The sequence below is a fragment of the Trachinotus anak genome, unplaced genomic scaffold (genome assembly GCF_046630095.1).
Source record: "Trachinotus anak isolate AG129_WGS33_773 ecotype Australia unplaced genomic scaffold, CSIRO_AGI_Tana_v1 ptg000011l, whole genome shotgun sequence".
Taxonomy (NCBI): domain Eukaryota; kingdom Metazoa; phylum Chordata; class Actinopteri; order Carangiformes; family Carangidae; genus Trachinotus; species Trachinotus anak.
The window spans coordinates 12,311,837-12,331,660 of NW_027273862.1; the positions used below are offsets into that span (position 1 = coordinate 12,311,837).

Consider the following 19,824-nt stretch of genomic DNA (forward strand, 5'->3'; position numbering starts at 1 on the left):
GAATTGTCGTCTGTCTCTTTCTCTGTGGTTATTTGAACATGATAAGGTTAGGGAAGCTGAGATGTTCATGTTCTCCTGGTAATAAAACTGAAACTATACTACTGTGTTACCACATTTCAAAAAGGAAATAGTTTTGGTTGTGGGAACACTACTTTCTGGATATATAATTGTGGTGCACAAAGTCTGCCATGCACATGTTTTACAGCTGGGCTGAATTTGTCCTGCCTTTCTCTTTAGTACAATCACAAGCACAAACAAGGAGAAACTGAACACTCCAGGATCCTGAGAGAGCCTTGTCAAATATCCTGGTTAGGAATATGACAAAAATATATTTGATCGCTTGGTTGCTTTTCTTTTTAAGACGTGGAAAACATTAGTTTATCCTCTTAATATATGCAAATAATTGTAATTATTAAAAGTATTTTATTCATTCCAGACTAAGTTGCAGTGTGGTGGTGGTGCATGATGGGTGGTGAAGTTTCCTACCTGGTGGCAGAGTCTCCAGGCCGTGAGCCTTGTCGTCAGAGCTGTGAGCTTTGCTCCTTCTAGACAAGTCGCTGGAGCCCCAATCATCCTGAAAGAAACAAGACAAACAGTAAGACACACATCAGCATGGTAACACACACACACACACACACACACACACACAATCAGAGTAGAGCGGCTGAGGTGAGAAGAAATTACAGCATTTGAGCTGTAAATTTATAAAATTGTGAAGAAAGTAGATATTTTATTTCAAACCCTGAAGAGAAAACAAATACTTTAGCCCTTCATCCAGTAAAACGGTTTACTGATGAGCTCAAATTCATGGCAAGAGCGATTTGTGATTCTATGAGCCCACGATGCTGATCAAGCAAAGCTGTCTTCTAGCATTGCACTTAAAAAGTAAACCAATTCATATCCATGTCTCATCTCATTCAATCATTAGTTCACTCATCTGGTCCTTCAGTCATCCGTAGCCTGATAATTAGACTGAAGAGCTGTTTTGTTTCACATCATTCAGCAACAACCAGGCTATGTCATCCATTCCTTCATTCACCCATTCACTCATCTGTTCCTTTCATTTCCTCCTGTCCCTTCATGATCTCATTCACTTCATCAGTGAGCTGAGAAACACAATCATGCCCTCATCATTTTCAGAAATGGACAGACGACTGAGCCAGCCCTCCTTGTCCATCTATGTTACCATTAAAACCCACTGGATCAATACACAGGAGGCACAGCAATTAGCACCATTCAGTCCCTGTCCAGACCACTGCCCTTGACTTTAAAAAAAACTATTGCCCAGCTCTCTTATTTGCTCTGTAGGCCCCTTTCACCTCCAGCTTCTCAAAAATGCTTTATTGATCTGTTTTCTTTACAGCCCGGGGAGCCCTAACAACAGTTTGAGACCATCATCAACAGTATTTAACATTTCATTTCTACACCTGAGAGATGTGGAAAATGGATTTTCACACCATTTTTAATGCTTTGCATTTCTAGTAGCAAAATAGCTGCTGTTGTTGTCTCTTTCTTCGCTCGATGCCAACAATTCCATTCATCTGGTGCGGACGGCTCGTCAGTCTGCTCTAAAACTTCCCCCATTTTCCAGTGACTGCAATAAGATTAGACTCTCTCACACCCACGACCACTATAAAAGATCCTACATCAATTTCTGTGTGTGTTCACAACAGCTGAGTGTGTGCACAGTCAGATGGTAATGCTCAGTGTAGGATGAAATCTAAAGCTGGCTGCATGCTCGCGGTAAAAATATAGTTTGACAGGCTCTGAGGGAAAAACAGGACACATTTTCAGGTAAAATGGATCTCCAAATTGCTTTTGGACGTTTGATTTGTCGGGCTGTTGTTTTTTTTTTTTGTTGTTGTTTTGTTTTGTTTTTTGTAGAAAAGGCTCTTAAGCTAACATTTGAAAGTCAACTCTTCAAACTGTTTCATGGCTCTGCACTCTGGTAACACAATCCTCCACCGTTATATCTGATCGAGCAGAGATTACAGACTGAGGAGCTTGTGTTTTCACTGCTTTGGGGCATCAGTAAACAAGCATTTGCATGTGCTGACATCTTTCACAGTGTTGTGATTTTGTCCAATTTTGAAGCTGTTGTGGGTGTAACACCACTGTAATGTGATTATAGGAGCGTCGAGCACTGACAGAGACCTGGTGAAGTTGGCTGAGGTGCGTCTTGCTCTCTGTCAGATCAAGTTGATCGTATCTGTCATGTCCTCGGGCTCCTCTGAGTCTCATCCAGACATCCAGACAAGGTTGCATTAAATATACTGTTGAGTCTTTGTATGTTGTGTTATTTGTAACATCTGTGTCAGATGAATCAGGGGTCGACAGGGACAAAGGCCCGTTGGAAGTGTGTTAGCTGACTGTGCACCACTGAATTCAATCTTAAAGCCTAAGATAAAGCCATAACATCACATTCTCGTAAAAATAATGGTCAACAGTTTGTCTCAACTACCTCCATTTACTCCCATCATATCATTTCTATACAACTCCAACCAGCTGACAGTCTACCAAAAGACTCTTGATAGATCTGATGGTTTGAGCAGCTGTTCTCAATTTACAATCAGTTTACAGGAAGACTACTTAAATGAAACACATCTGGCTGAACAAGCAATTAAAAGAAAAAGAAGAAGAAGAATTTCGCTGACAGCCTGTTAAATATCTACAAGTTGACTGTCGTGAGGCGAGCTTCCTGTCGGAAACGCACCACTTTCTCTTCTGTTTTTTTTTTTTTTTTTTTTTTAGAGCTGCAGAGATTCAAGTCATATTTTTTTTAAATATGTTAGAAATATTATTATGTTAAATTCAATTTGGGAATGAAAAAAAAAAATCTGATTCGATTCCCGTGCCGTTGTTTGCTTCTGCATCCTCGAGCTCGTGTAGAATGAGTGCTGGGAACAGATCAGTGAGTAATTTTCCCCCCTGTGCTTGTGATTTCCAAATGACTGCAGAGTCCTCAGCTCCACTTTCACTCGTTGTAACTGGAGAAAGTCATCAGTTTACTTTTTTCCTCTTTAAACAAACAGACAGCGGAGAAAGGAAAAGGATGATGAAATGGGAGATAAAAGTGAGTGAAACACAGAATAACAAAGAGACAGGCAAAATGAAACTCGATATAAATAAAACGAAAGAAGAAGAGTCAACCAGAGACAAGTGATGGGAGACAGAGTGAAATCCTCCAGCTGCATCTGTGCTGCCTGCTCACATCCAAACCCCCTGTGATTTATGGGAATCGCCCATCACAAATCGCACTAAGACAGAAGGCATTAGGAGATGATGAGAACGGTGCAGTGCTTTAAGGACCAGTTTGCGTGATTTATCAACAAATGGTTGTGATAAATATGACTTATTGCTGATTGAAACATGATTTAAAAAGGGCAAGTAGGGAGCAGATGTTGGAGAGCTATTTTTATAACTCGCATCACATGAATGGCTTTGAAAACCTCTTTGTGAGAAAGGCTTCAGCCTGTATCTGCCTGCTCTCTAAAACACAAACATGATTGATTAGAGCACACACACACACACAAACAAACACATACCTCGGTCTACCAGCTACAGCCAGAAATATTCAGAACAGAGACTATTGATCTGACTGAATGTTAACCCTTTCACACCCAGTTATATTGACAATATTTTTTAACATACGTACACGTGTGTGTGTGTGTGTGTGTGTGTATATATATATATATATATATATACACATATATATATATATACACACACATACATACATACATACATACATACAGTACATACACAGACCTTCTTCACAGTTAATTGAAACTCGTGTAGATGTCTACAGTGTCATATTCAAACTGAGGACTTTCATGGCTGCGCCATTTCATCAAACTGAAATATTCTGACATCGAGTGCATCATTTTATTCACATTTCCCCCCAGATTTGTGATCTATGCTAGAGCTAAAAAATAATGTTCTGGGAGTTTGAACCAAGTCTGGCCGCGCAGTATGAATTTGTAACGACTGACACATCAGCAGGTCAGTGATGTTTATTCATCTCTTTCTCCTTCTTTCTGTCTCTCAGGTCTTTTTGTTTCTCACTTGATTTTTCTGTCTTCTGCTGCGTCCCCTGGGCAGCCTTTTGCTTAGTCTGCCATCTTGCAGATGGTCATGACACATAGAGGCAAGATGACACACTTCATATGCACGCTGAATTTCAAAACACACACACACGCACACACTTCAGTGGAAGACATTTTGTGGTGCACAGCCAGTGTCTGTGCAGCTCTCTGGTCAGCGACAGAAGAGCAGAAGCACATCTTACAACTGCTGAAAAGATCATGTTGAATTATCACAACACTTTATACTGATTTTCATTTCTTTGGTCGTGGCTTCAAACATCTGTTTGAGGCATAGCTCCTTTTTCATTTGTTTGGTTATGTCTCTCTCTCTTGTTTAATCTGCCCTTTTTGGATTTATTGTTGGTTTGTTCTCCTGCTTTGAGCAACTTAACAAACCTCGTGAGCGAGTGTGTCCCTGCGGTCTGTTTGTCTCTGTGCTTTGTTGTCGGTTCTTGAAGGGCAGCATCAAGCATCTTACTGCACACAGAGCGATAAGCAATAAAGACTTTATATTCACTAATGTGACGACCCGTGTCCTTTCCTGTCACCCTGTTTGGGCTGCCTCTGTCTCAGATGCCTGGTGGGTGGGGCAGGGGATCACCTGGTCCCCATGTTAGCAGTCTGTAAAAGCTGTGGCGGCTGCTGGCAGTCCTGCTCCCACCTTCCCTGTGTGCAGCCATTTAGTTAGGATGCTTTAGGCCTTTGTGTTCATGCACTTACAAGAGTTGCACACACTCGTAACACTCATCTGACATTCACACCCCATGGATTATCGAGTTTTGCATTTAAATATCCTCAGTTTGTTAAATAAACTATTTCTGTTTGGCTGCTGAGAACAGTGTGTCTGACACTTTTGTTATGGCCATACGAGCCACGTTGTGACACAAAGAAAAGGACAGCTTTGAGTCATGCTGCAGCACAGGAAGCAGTCAGTGCAAGGGTCTCCCAGCGTGATGAGTACTGTACACGCTGTACATCAAAGCACCTTAATTTATAATAATTAACGCACTGAGGCTGTCAGAATGAATTTCAATATTTCAATTTCAGTCGAATCTGCCTGTTGCACACATCAAAAACAGCTGTTTCTATCTTCTGTGGCACAGCTGACCGTACTGAATGCATCTCTGGCTCCTTCATATAAACTGTGAGAAGACAACTGAGATTACCGCTCCTTTTTACATCTGCTTCATGTCATATTTAAGTTTTTTTCTTATACATTTGAACTAGGGCTGAATAATTCATCCAAATATTATTGAAATCACAATATGGCCAATTGCAATATCAAAATCCTGAGAGCTGCAATTCTTTTGATAAAGGTAAAAATGTTTCACAACAGTCATTTTTTTCAGTAATAATGAAATTACCATTCAAACTGAAATTGTGACTCATATTACCCTGACAATACCCTCCAAAATAATCGCTTATCGTTCAGCCTGAAGTTAAAAACTTTTTTTTTTTTTTTTTTTAAACCTTAGTTTAGGTTTTTTTAGTTCATTTTTAGTCATGTCATAGTATTTTTTTTGTCTTACGAGTGATTCCCAGTCCTAACAAGCGTTTTCTCTCTGCCAACTGAAGGATCTCCACGGGGCACAACAGAGCTCTCACACCTGCTTCTCTGATAATGGGATGGACTTTAAGCCCTCAACAGATCAGACCAAGCACGCGTGTGTGTGTTAACAAGTGTCAGCTCATATTTGTGTATGTCGGGGGATTGAGCGCTCACATGCATTAGTGTGTCAGTCCGGTTCACACGCACACTTTGAACACTTATCTGTCTGCGAGTGAATGTGTGTGTGTGTGTTTTTTTTTTATCTTGTGTTGGATGAGCCTCTAATAGTCAGAGTATAATCCACAGTAATCTGATCACATCCACTGATAGATTAACTCAAATTCGAGCCAAGGGTTTCACCAACACACAACATAGTACTCCTGGCCATGCGAGACACACATACATAAATGCATGACATGTACAAATACTGTACACATTATTCTAAAGCCAAACATCATAACAATGCATGCAGAGAACATCTTTACACCAGTCAATTACAGGAAAAATACACGTTCTGATGGAATTTCCTCTGCTATACATTCAAACTCGGGCCAAAACTGGTTTTGATTTCACAGTGTAAATCCGGATTAAACCATGTTTCTGATACAACACGCGGTGCCAGTGATCTGATTTGCTTTGCAGGCTTAATTCATCACAAAATCCCCCCAAGAGACAACGGTACAGTCGAGGACATCAGGCACAACTGCAGCAGGGAGAGGAAGTAATGAAACACACTGATGGACAGCAGCACACAGGGATGATACGATACGGTGCTTACTGGAATCCCATCTGAAATTACTGGTTGTTACTCTGTTTTGTGTTACACTAGAATGATTCGTATTTGTTTAATGCCCAAACAAATACCCCAACCCTTATTTATTAAATTAACACTGAACTACATGAGGCTGTACTCACAGTTTTGTAGCTATTTGGTCATGAACCAGAGTGTTAGATAAATTAATATGACCCGATTATGACACTGGATGAAAAGTCAGAGGATCATAGTTATTACAATTAATCCTGACACGGACATAAATGTTTGTATCAAATTTCATGAAATTCGTCCAGTACTTGTTAAGACATTTTGCTATATATAAAAGAAAAACATAATGGTGCTCCAGAGGTCAAATAACTAAAACAGCCACGAATGTCTGTATGAAGGTTTATGAGAATCCATCCAATAGTTGTTAGTAGAAATATTTCAGTAATGTGGCGGACTGACAGAACCGTGCTGCGAGTGTGTCCAAAAATAAATCTGAAGAGAAACAAATGGATGCATTATGCTCCTCACCCCCCACTTAACTGCAGTCCAAAAATGTATAATTATACATAATGTGTCCCATGTGACAATGTCACCAAAACCCAGAAAGCAATGTTGCTGGTTTCCAGGAAGTATGTTGTGCTATGTAACATTTGGTGCAGGCTTTCCCCCGCAGGGCGGCGTACAGCAGCGAGCGCTGTTCGTGATTAGAGAAAATGTCCCTCATGTGGGTGGCTCAGGTTCAAGCCCCTGTGACAGCCAGCATATGTCCTGCTGAAGTGTCCTTAAGCAAGACACTGAATCCAGATAAGCTCCAGGCATGGTGCTTGGTGAGCTGAGCCTGACCTTTGACCTCCCTGAGTGGTTCCTAGTCATACAACACACCAGTTGTCCCAGAGAGAATCAAACCACAACCGAAAAAGGGTCTAAAAAACAAAATGTTACAACTATCAATTTACTTTTAACCCACTTCCTGTTCAGATAAACGTCAAAAGGTCAAAATGTCAAAAGAACACACAGTCACTGGTCATCTCCCGTCACAGTGCACGAAAAACTAATCTTTTTAACCTTTAAGTACCTTACATCGCCTGATGCCCTCTGAATCATATCTCCTCCTCTCCCCTCTCTACTCAACACTAATCTACTGAAACTCTCCCCTTTTCTTATCTGTCTTTTACTCACATCTCTAACATGATTATTTTACTTTGGCAGCGCTACTATCAATGTACTGGGCTTCGTATGGAAATCACATTGCATTTAATGGCCTAAATGTGAAATGTAGCATTTAACTCCATTCATGGCAAGAACATTTCTGACAGAATCAACTGAAGTTGTGGCTGAGTGTAAAATATTAATAGTAATTAGAAACAGTCTACGCTATAATGTGAAGCATAGACAAAAGATTTTATCATGACTTGCAGGCATTTCACTTCTCCTGACTTGACCCTAGAACGAACTCACTGAACTTCAAGAAGCAAAAAGGAAAACTGGAGGCAACCAACAAATCACCACATAGAAGACCAAAGACAAGCACTTAATTTATGTCTCACTGTGAAGCCTGGAAGGACACATTTCACTCCTATTAATGTTAAGGATAGCAGCTTCAAAGTCTGCACCAAATGACATTTCCAGTCCTCGAGCCAAGGCGTTAGCACAGCTAAAAGCCTAAGAACAAGGACACACAGTTCACCAAAGAGCAACAGAGGATATTTAAAAAATCTGAGACAGGATTATTAAAACATTAGAGACCACAGGAACCCAACTTTTAAATCAGCTCCTCCTAATTTACCAAATCTTCACAGTTCATGAAAAGCAGTAGAAAGGCAAACTTACTCAAGGAACTTCTGCTTTTCCTGAACTCTGTAGTTCATAGAGTTTAGAGAGCGGGACTGTGTAGATGTGACTAAGTGTCACATGGTGCATTACTAAAGACAAGGAGGGTTGTGTTTGCTGGACGACAACAAAACAAACTTGGAAAACAACAATTAGACCGCAACCAACCACCTCTGTCTCCAACGCAATACCCCCACCCCCACATACGCTGTTTATGAGCAGGGAAACAAAACCGGGGACATGGTGTGTATTTTGCATAAAAAGTGTGACATCTTCATCTGCATGAGACAGTGAGACTGCACACGAGCCCACTGTGACCGTGTTAATATCCCTGATTCAGGCTCCCTGCGGTGATGCTGTCCTCTCCGGCTGGCACTGCAAGTTGTTTATCCAGGAGAAGAAAGAATCTAGAACAAGTCACATTTTTTTTCCCTCCTCTTTAATCACAGCTCGGTGTCCTCGGGCCACACACACACACACACACACACACACACACACACACAAAAACACAGTATCTTCTGGCAGTAGTTCAACATGAAAGGATGAAAGGAGTGAAGGAAGCTTGTTGCAGAAAACAAGTCCTAAAAACAGCCATAACTGGGATGTAGTTACACGCAGCTGAGTTGGGAGGATGTAGACGGCGGGTTTTGGCGTCTGTGGTCGTTTTGTTGTGCCTCCCAGCGAAGCGCTCCATGTTGAAGCTCCACCTGCTGAGACTGACTGATTTCGTGCCTCCATGGCAGTAAAACCTTGTGGCGGAACCTTTCACCTGCGAGCACCTCCTCCTTCCAGTTTCTTTGAGCTTCATTTCATTGTAATGCTTCTCGTCTCCCTCCTCCTCGACTCGCCTCTCTGCGGCTCTTTGTCATGCGGTGGCCTCTCCTCCCGCCGATTCTGCTGCTCCTCTTTCATTTCTCCTCTCCACATGCCACCTCCACTGATCAGGCCTCACCTCATCCTTTTTACTCTCCGCTTCCTTACTCACTAAAGTAACATTTTGAATTTCAGCTTGTTACTTCCTCAAGATGCTGCAGTTTCCAAACTTTCTGCTCATCACCAACTGAGACTTTGCTGCTTTGGCTTGAAGTCTCGAAATAAACTGGAAACATCTCATCTTCATCATGCCAGCTTTTCAGAGATTCCGCTTGAGACTCTGCTTAAACTCTGAATGTTTTAATTTATCTGACTGCTCCCGCTAAACACTGCTGAAGGGAAATATTACAGCAGAACGTTATGCACATGGCTGATAAAACCTTCGCCCCAAATGGTTGGCAGACATGTTAGATCCTCTCTTTTTGAGAGCAAGGCAGTTAAAGAGTGACAGGAAAATTGAAAATGGCAACAGAAAGCAGAGCAAACTGATGCAATAGTCAGCCAATGCAACATTTATCAGCATCCATTAAGTCATACTAGTCTTAGTGGACTCTGTGATACCTCCTGACATTAAAGAGTGATTACTCTCACTGCATTAGCAGATCTTCACCTACTGCACAGTCATGATAATGCTGGACAGGGTGAGTGACTGAGAGAGGAAGGTGGACGATGGGGGAGGCGTGTCCCAGGACCAGTTTTCTACAATTTCCTACGACTCTTTCGACACGAACAAAAGACATGAGCTTAAGTTTAACTCCACTTTAAGCCACCATCCACGCATGAATCACACCGGTTTTTTCATGTGACAGGAAATTTTCCCTCTGATGTTGAGCAGGCAGATAAGACACAGCGATGAGATCAGTCACAAGACAATGGCTTTGATTTTGCACACACACACACACACACACACACACACACAGAGTTGTGACACTGCAGTGCATTTTCCCGCACATAAAGCGGAAGACATTAGTCTTCATATTCATGTTTGTAAATGTACATTAACAGTCTCTCCAGTGCACAGGCACATTAACAGGTCAGCACAATCAGCTCCTGGTTTCTGCAAGTCAGCACTACATTCAAAGGGATGTTAGGATCGGGAATATATTCCGATACAGAAAACTAAACAGTCAAAATAGTAAAACATCATCACTGGCCGACCTGATAGCCAAGTGGTTAGGGCTCGTACCACGTGAGCACAGATGCTCTTAGCAGGCAAGTCGCCAGTTTGACTCCTGACCGGCCCGACTCTTTCCTGCATGTCATTCCCCCTCTCTCTGCCCCTTTCCTGTCACTCTCTACTGTCCTATTCAATAAAGGCAAAGTGCCCAAAAAAATATCTTAAAAAAAAAAAAAATCACATTTAATGATTTCTTTTCTGTGTCACGTGCAACAGATTCTTCCAGAAGAAATCAATTAATCGCTTAAATTATCTATCGCTCCATAACCTGCTCATCCTTGTGGGATGAAGTATCCCATTTGTCTACAAACATATGCAAACTACAGTAAAAAAAAAAATAGAAGAAGAAGGAAGAGTAAAATGGCCCAGTCTGATAAATATATCTATGCAGAGTTTCTCTCAGTACTGTAACAGAGGGAGTCTTCAAGCTGTTCAGTCAACCAGCCCTGGATGAAAAAACCCTCAGTACTGCTCTCTGTCTGTCTATCTGTCTGACGTCTAATAAGGCATGACAGAGGGGGAACGTTATCCAAAACATCACAGAGGTATCACAAGTGTGTCAGACACACACACACACACACACACACACACACACACACACACACACACACACACACACACACACACACACACCCCTGCTGATGCATCGCTTTAGGAGATGCCTGCTCTGCTTCAAACACGTGGAGCAGCTCATTAGGCTGCTGTGTAACTTTAAAATAACGTCAGTCCATAATAAAACCTCTGCACTGGAGAGAAAGAGGAGAGAGAGAGGGGACAACAAAGACGGGAGTGGGGCTGTTTGTATAATCCAAAAGACTTCAACCCTGAAAACCCTTCAACTTCACTCGCTTGAGAGTTCAGACTGCACTGAGCAAACTGTGACAAGTCACACCAGGGTGTGTGTGTGTGTATGTGTGTGCGAGTGTGTGTGTGCGTGTGTGTGTGTGTGCATGTGAGTGAGTGAGAGTGAGAGAGAGAGAGAGAGAGAGAGAGAGACAGAGACAGAGAGAGGGAGAGAGAGAGACAGGCTTAGGGGGTGTAAGACGGCTCAATGGAGCAATTGTGTGTGCTGGCCCCCTTCCCAAAACCCCATCTGCATCCTACACACATACACACACAGGCACAAAGAAAGACACACACACACACACATTCCTGTACACATACACAAACTCGTCAGACCACACACACATAGAAAAAAATGTAACTGATTACCCTCAGTTCCTGCGCTCTTGTTTAACAGCGGCTGAGGTTGGTGACATCTGAATCAGCCCAAATGAAGATTTCCCATAAGCGACTTCACCATCTCCTCCACATCACAGCAGAAGCACTTAGGACAGATTATACATGTGCACCATCTCCTGTATACCTGCTGCTCTTAAAAGGATTGTTCACAAGAAAGACTGAACTCTGTATCTTCTACTGTTTCGTCATTTCTTGGATGACAAATGTCATATTACTGAATTTAAGTACAAAAACACTTGCTGCTGCTCAGAAAAAAATCCACTGAATGGAACATCTTTCCCAGGGGAAAAATCAAGTTTTAAACATCTGAGCTGTCTGTGGCACAGCTTCAGGTCAGACAGGGAGGACTACTGGTTACACAAGCAGAGGATATTTTCACTGAAGGTAAAACGATCAGTTGCAAATATTCTGATAATCGAGTCATTGTTTAAGTCGTTTTTCAGACAAAAATGCCAAACATTTCATAGTTGCAGCTTCCTCTAAGGATCCACGGATTTACTTTGATTAATGTGAGAGTAAATCTTTGGGTTTGGGTCTTACAGAACAGACTGTCTGAATGATTCATTGAGAAAATGACAGGCAGATTTTTCCCTTTTATTGCAACAATATGCAGGAAGTCTGGTGAAGTGGTAAAAAAAGCGCCTGCGTTAGGAGGCAGTAGGGATGGAGGGATAAGGCTATAAAACACTGGACTTTGACACTGAAGACCGCTGTTCATTTCCTCTATGAAACCAATGGTCATCATAGTTGTTGTTAGTTGTTTTTTTTTTTAACCACGACCGTTAAACACAACCTTAACCGTGTGTTTATGATGGTAACCATGACGGAGCCCAAACCATGATCTTTTCCTGAGGCTAACCAATTAGCTTTTGTGCCTAAACGTAACCAAACTATAACTGTTTCACAACCTTAAGTGTGTGTTTATCATTGTTACCATGACGCAGGTCCTGTACACTTGTGGCTGGTACACTCCAGGGGTGGGTACAAACAGCCTGCATGCCTGTTTAGCTGGAGCAAAGCGGATGACACAGACTGTCCCTGAGCTCACAGACCCCCAGCAGAGCCAAAGATGCACAACATTTCAAATCATTCAATCATTTCAAACTCACAGACGACTAATAGCCTCCAGCCTCCTCCTGCAACTGGAGGTAGTTACACTTTTGTAAGCAGGCAGCAGAGTAACAGCAGGGAGTGAGCACCAGAGGTCATGATCATAGGTCACTGGAGGATGAGAGGAACATGTGCGTATAAACCACCACGAGGCTCAAACTGATTCATTGTTTAGAGTGGAAAATGGCAGAAAGTAAGGAAATATGTGCGTCACAATTTCCCAGAGCCCACTGTGATGTCTCCAAATTACTTAAGGTTTGCCTGAAACCTAACGATGCTCAATCTGCATCTATGACATAGAACAGAAAACTCTCACATTTGAGGAGTCTGCAGTCATGGTAGCTAAACTTTAACAGCAGTTCTGGCAGAGGAAAGTGTTCAGCCTCTTATTAAACATTATACTAACCTCCTATGGAAACAATGACATATAAATGTTTCAGAATTCAACTAAGTCTTATTTTCTCACTTGTGAGATAATGAAAGGTGCGAGGAGGAAACACATCTTGTTGATCTTGTTTTCTTTGACTCATTGATACTTGTTAACTGGTAAAGTACAACAAGGTGTACTCCTGCTGCTGCCTTCCTGCCTGTCAGTGACGGCTGAACAGAGCTCAGTTTCATGGTGTCCATTACATCTATTGTTGTAGCACTGTAGTAAAGCCACAGTGAAGACAAACACACACACACACACACACACACACACACACACACACACACACACACACACACACACACACACACAGGTCTTTTATGTTTGGTCAGAGGGGTCAGAGACAGAACCTCTTGTGTTTCTGTGCAGAAGGACATGAAAGCGCAAGAGAGTACAGCTGTATTCACGGTTGTTGACAGAAGCGCTGAGGAGATCTGTGAGAGTGAGGAACAAGAGGGTGGGGAGGAAAGGGGGATGGGACGCAGCCCGCCAAGTCGTCAGTGTTATCATGTAAAACTATGTGGTTCTTATCCCTCTACCTGAATTTATGTGCCACCCGGTCCTCTATGTGCTGGTGGAGTAGCACTCAAGAGAGCTTGACCATCATTAGTGTAAAAACAAAAATGTTACATTACTAAAAATCTTTTGTCAGATTTTCACGTGGCGGTAATGATTATTCAGCATTGCGAAAGCTGCTTATTCCCCGCTGTTAGTCGGCGGGAGTTTGAGAATTAATTTGAACAAATGGCTCCTGATAATGGGCAAGTTCACATTCAATTTTCAGAAAAGAGGGAAGGCGCTGCTGGAGACACCGAAAGAGGGAAAACAAGACGAGGCAAGAGACTGAAGGAGAGAGGAGGAGCAGGAGGGAAATGTCGGGAGCGTGAGGGTGAAAGATGAAGCAGGGAGGGAGATGGAGTGAAGTGCTGAATCATCTAAGTGTGTCAGCAGAGGCAAAAAAGTAGGTCAGGGTGGTGGGGTGCTCAGGGTGGGGAAGTTAAAATCCCCAATTCACTTGTGCAAACTCTTTCATCGACCCCTTGCTTCCTCTCTTTTCTTTCCCTGCACCCCGCTTTTCCTCCCTGCCTTCTTTGACGCCCCCCCTCCTCTTCCTCCTCCTCCCTGCCAACAGTAAAGGATTGTCCCTCGTCGACCACAGCGGTGGTCTGTGATTACTACCACCAAATAAGTTCCTGCTTGCTTTAAAATAATCTGGATGATGGGAAGTGCTTTCATTTAATTGTTTATTACATGAAAATGATGGGGATTTGTGAAAATTACAGCTCCTGGTAGGTTTTTTTTAAGAGAATATAATGAAGGGCTTTGCACTAACAAAAGATTAAAATTGCAAATAGCTCTGACAAAATGTGGATAGATTTACAGTAAGACCCCAAAGCGACACTGAGGTCATCAGCGTTACTGTACTGATAGCCACTGAAATCGCATGACAGCACGTGTTACCTCATTTCATAGGAGTGTGTGTGTGTGTGTGTGTGTGTGTGTGTGTGTGTGTGTGTTTGGTTAGAACAGGAAAGAGCTTTAAGTCTATAAATATTTTCTTTCCCATACAAGGAGAAAGGTTTTCTGAAAGGAGGGTGGGGGGAGGGCGTGTTTTTTTGTGAATGGGTATCACATATGGACGTGAGCAATAGTGGTGTGTAATATATAAAATCTTCCTGTGAGCGCATGAGTTTGTGTTTGGGCTGAAGCAAAGTCAAGATTTACTGTCTCCATGTGTTTCCTCTACATGACTATGTCGTACGCATGTGTTACATCACTAATACAGACCAAACGTTCAAATATGCACATATAACCTTCGGTCTACATTTTAAAAATCCTCCATACACTTAATTACTTCTTATTCACACCAGCTGTTTAATAAATCACACATGCAAGAGCTTGACTCCTACTCCCACTGTAGAAGAATGTCAACACACTCCTGTTTGGACATAGACTCGTCCTATCCTTGCACTAGCAACAATAACATCCTGTAAAAGCACCAAGGCAGACTTTCTGTCATTACATAGAGCCAGTACACAATGCTACAGGTCAAGGTCAAACCTATAATCCGGTGGAAGTTATTCCAACATTCACGTACAGTATGGGTGACAAGAGCTAACTGCTGAAACCTGCTGCATGACGTCCTGAAAGGATCGGGTCATTCTGTTATTCCTCTCTTTACAACTCTGCTAAACCACCGTCGCCCATTCATTAAAGGGGTAGTGTTGCACTTCTGATAAATTTGGGGGACTCACAAGAGACAGATGGAAGAAAAACAATGGTCAAATCAAAGCAACAGAGACTGAGATTTATACTTATTTGGGTAAAGCTATAAAAACACTGGATCCTACAGTTCCCATGATGCAACACAAAAAGTTATTTTATTATACATCTGGCGCACACACACACACACACACACCTTTAATGCTTTGTAACCCTGGCTTTCTCTCTGGGCCCAGTCTGAGATAACCCTGATGACACTGACAAAACTCCTCCAGAGCAGAAGAAGCCATTATACAACAGTTTTACAGTAGAACTGCACACAACTGGTAAACTGAGCTTGATGTGTTTGATGGATTAGACTCACACGTCACACTCTTGAATACTGGTTTTGTGTATTAAGCGGCACCTGTAATCGTTTTGTGTATCATGAATACATCTGGTCCTGATGGGCCCCCTTTGATGTGCATGTGTCATGTTTCTGTGCGTGCTACAACACAGACAGCGCACAGCCTCAGTCGTAAAAACACGCCCGGATCGCGACACCATCCCAGCTTGTATGACGTTAAAATTCACAGACGTGTTCATCAGGCCCGAGTTACAGTGGAGGAGCAGATGTGAAATTTTTAATGAAGGCTAATTACACGCTCTTGTTCTGCAACTTTTCTGGCACAGAAAGAAATGTTTCTTTTGAAAAGGGATACAAGTCCTTTGAAACAAAGTGCTCCGCTCATCCTGCGGCTCTGCCAGAGGCCTACATCTCATTTTGAGTTATGACCTATAGTTTCACTAACCAGACAGTGACATATTACAGATTGTTTGGCAATTTTTACACACTGGTCTGACAGGTTTGGGGTGCGTTCTGGTTTCAGGGCACGCTGTTGAAAGTTGGATTCAGTAATTATAAATATTTGGCTGTGGTCCACTATAAAAGGCAGCTGAAAGAATCCTTATCATGTCATCAAACCTGTGACACAGAAACAGCAAGCAAAACGCCTAATAAATCACATGAGAAGTAAGAGCAGCTGAGGCTGCACCATCCACACACAGGACCTTCTGAGAGAGGTCAGTCTGGTGACGCTCAAAGTGTGAACCCATCTGCACAACTGAAGAACACTGTGAACACTTTGAAAGAGTAATACTCAGAAATCGAATGTAAAAGCATTGGATCTGTCTGCTTTCTTCCTCATCAACTGTTCCAGTGCAGGACCACATATCGTCCAAAACAGGGGCAGCAGACGCAGACATACTATACCACACTGGGTGTGTGCATTCACGGATGTGGTCGCGCATGTGGTCACGTTGCCTGCAAAGGTCCGCATATAGCCCAAAATGTTTGACTGTGTGGATCCGTGCAGACATGGAAAAAAAAGATAGATTCAAGTTTTTGCAATGAGTAAAGTACAATTTAGGCCTGATTGTGCCGTGCTGCCGGTGATGAAGTTTCTTAACCATCATCATTATGATCATCACTGAGAAATTTGAGCTGAAATCTATCTACAACAATACAGCTGTTGTGACTGAAATCCTGCCACGATGTAGGAAAATACACTAATCAAAATCAGCTACAAAGTTATTCCTTCACGTAAAGTTATTAAGTGAACGGACCAAGTTGCAGTGAATATAGAGACATTTACTTTCAGAGCCACGTTCAATAGCAGTGCAATAACTATGTTTGATTTCATTTCTAGCACGCTGCTGTTTTTGGAAACGTGAGAACTGTGAGTAATAGAGTGTGAGAGCTCAGTTATCTGCCAACAAACAGAAACAGAAACAACACAGACTTCAGTCCCACCAGCATACAAATTCTCTGGTGCCACAATTTATCTCTGTCCTGCCATTACAGCTTTGAATGTGTAATTTCATTTAGCTGTGTTCATACATTTTAATCAGTCAGCTGACATGAGCCATGCCCTCGGCCATCTCTGCCTGCCGTTTATGACTGCGGATCCTTGTGCTGCCGTAGTTGCACACTGTAATTCATTCACACGCAGGATGGGACAGTGAACTCTGACCTACGAGAACATCACACACTCTGCAGCTGCCATGTTGTTAATGGACGGCAGCAGAAGGGAGAGCGACGACGGAGGCTGAGGTGAGACGCGGTGTGTCAGGAGCAAACAAAGCTGACAGACAGCAGACTGCACTGTTACAATGAAACCGTACGTTTCCGCAAGTAGGAAGGGCAACACATACACACCGTCAAGAAGTCTAACATACTGTACCAATACCGCTTCACAAAGTGGGCCCAGCTAGCTGTACCCGCGTCAGCAGCAGACTTGGCCTTGTCTTCAACATGACGTAAGGCTCCAGGGCATAATGACATGCAGCAGAGAGGGCGTGAAAAAAAAACCCATTTCAAACCAATCCAAGCTAAGGTGTTAGATGGTTTTAGCTATTCTTAGCCCGTCTTCATGGGGTCTGACACAATCACATCTGCTCCACCCCCACCGAGCTGAAAGCACAGATAAATCAAACCTACCTTTTAAGGCAGAAATGCACAGAGACGCAGAAAAAGGCAATGAGGCCCCGCTGGCCCAAGAGCTCACGATATTCTGTTACTCTCTTTATGTCTGTGGTTTCTAAAACTGTGGGTTAGGCCCCCAAAGTGGGTCACAAACCTGGTTTCTGGTGGATCTGTACATGACAGGAGTACTATGTTTTCATGATTGTTTTTTTCATAATTGGCTCCCTTGGTGACCAACTGATTTTCTGGCCTACTTCAAAAGAACAAACAAACTAAATAAAAAAATAAAAAAACAATTGGTATGAGAAGGCGAGTATGCATGGGAACAGAGAAAATATGCTTGCGAAAGGAACACCAGAAAGCAAATAGTAGACATATAGTAGAAAAAGAGAGGGTGGGAGAGAGGATGTGAAAAAAGCGCATTACCATATGGTCGGTTGGAGAGACACCGGCGAGTTTAAATAAATAAAGCCTGTGTCAGGGGTTTTATCAGCTGTGGCTAGATAGCTTATTAAGCCAATGCTAGCTTCATGAGTTGGCTGAAAACAGTCTCCAGCTCCCCTTTTAATGTTCCCAGCTGACTGGTTTTAAAATGAGAACACTGTTTAGTTAGTGTTATACTTTCCGCGTCCACAGGGATCCACCAGGGTCCGTGTGATTTAATTTTCATCATCAGAGAGTGGATGCGATGTTCTGCGTAGGGGCCCGTGCACCCACAAATTCGTTTTGGCCGCACAGACTGGTTACCACTATGCTGCATATGTGTTCATCCAGGCGCCCACCAAGCGGACTAGAAAAAAGTAGAACAACATGCGTCCGTGGCATCACAGCCGCCCATGTGTGCGTCCGCAAGGGACAACTGAGGCCTCCTACATATCCATGTGATAGCCACATACACGGTACTGTGCTAAAAGACTGGGGCTTAAGCTACAACAGCACATTGTTGACAACAGCAGCATTGTTTTTGCATTGCAGTGTAAGTCCTTGTTTTATATGTATGTTCAAGAAAAAAAACTGTTACTTTATCTTAAATAATGTTAACCCTTTATTTTAGCTACTTGGCTTACATGATTTATGCTTTATTCTTTATTTTTTCAAACAGTGCGCTTTCACTTCCAGCGGCTTTTAGATTAGCACGAGCACAACATAACACTGTCTCAGAGTTTGGTTGTGGTTTCTGTAGCGTGAACTGTCACTGAAATCAAACAGGGCGGAGCTGCTAACGTTACTGTCTAAACTCTAAACTGATATAGCAGCACCTGGGACTGTCAGTGATTTTAATCATGAGTCAAAAAGTCTCATCTCATTTTGTCAGACAAATCTCTGCACTTTTTTTTTTTTTTTTAAGCTGCGTCCACTGTACAAGGAACTGTACTGTACAACGCAGGATATACACCGACAAACTCTGTCTTGTCTCAAAATTACCCAAGTACAAAACGTTGGTTAACTGGACATCCTAACTTCGCAGCTTACGTTAGAGCAGACAAACACACCTTTTATTCCATTCCTGATACTTTCACGTACGGTCAGCACAGGGAGCGTTTACACTTCAGTCAGTTTCCTTGACAAATAATCTCGCCGCTGCAACGAGGAAGTCAGCCTAAAACATTTTTCAACACATGCCACTAAGCTACAAACTACTTGTTGGCAGCATTGGTATCCCTGACTGGAACTGATGGGTACAGCTGCTTATTTGGAGTAACAAAGAATTTCCTATCATAAATCACTGTACATGAACTCATACAATTACAACTGGCACAGGCTGCACAGTGCTCAGGCAGCAGAGCTAGTCTGGCACTGATGAAACACTGTTACACATAAACCTCCGCTGACAGGCACGCTGGATCTAGTTTTTTCGTTTTGAACTTTATGTTAAAATGGAGGGTTCATGTAAAACAGAGGCATACTTTATTATTATGTCGAATGTGTAAATACACGTGTCTATTTTTACACAACAGCCAACCAAGGTTCCAGTCACCAGAGAAATATGCCATACAGTAGCAGTCTGTCCTAAATCTGCTGACGTGTCCCTGAGAGGAGAGACGAGCCCACAGGAAGAGCTGGCAAAATGGGAGAAC

General features: G+C 42.5%; 1 protein-coding gene across 3 annotated transcripts in view; it reads right to left on the reverse strand.

Moving 5' to 3' along the window:
• The window catches only part of galnt2 (UDP-N-acetyl-alpha-D-galactosamine:polypeptide N-acetylgalactosaminyltransferase 2), a 47,599-nt gene that overhangs the window by 17,778 nt on the left and 9,997 nt on the right, over window positions 1–19,824 (reverse strand). For 2 of the 3 annotated variants that reach the window (XM_071488109.1, XM_071488110.1), the window contains exon 2: window positions 487–574. In XM_071488109.1, coding sequence (XP_071344210.1) covers window positions 487–574 — 88 coding nt within the window. Of the gene's footprint in view, window positions 1–486; window positions 577–19,824 lie in introns of all 3 variants that reach the window. The other variant, XM_071488108.1, reaches the window with a different exon arrangement.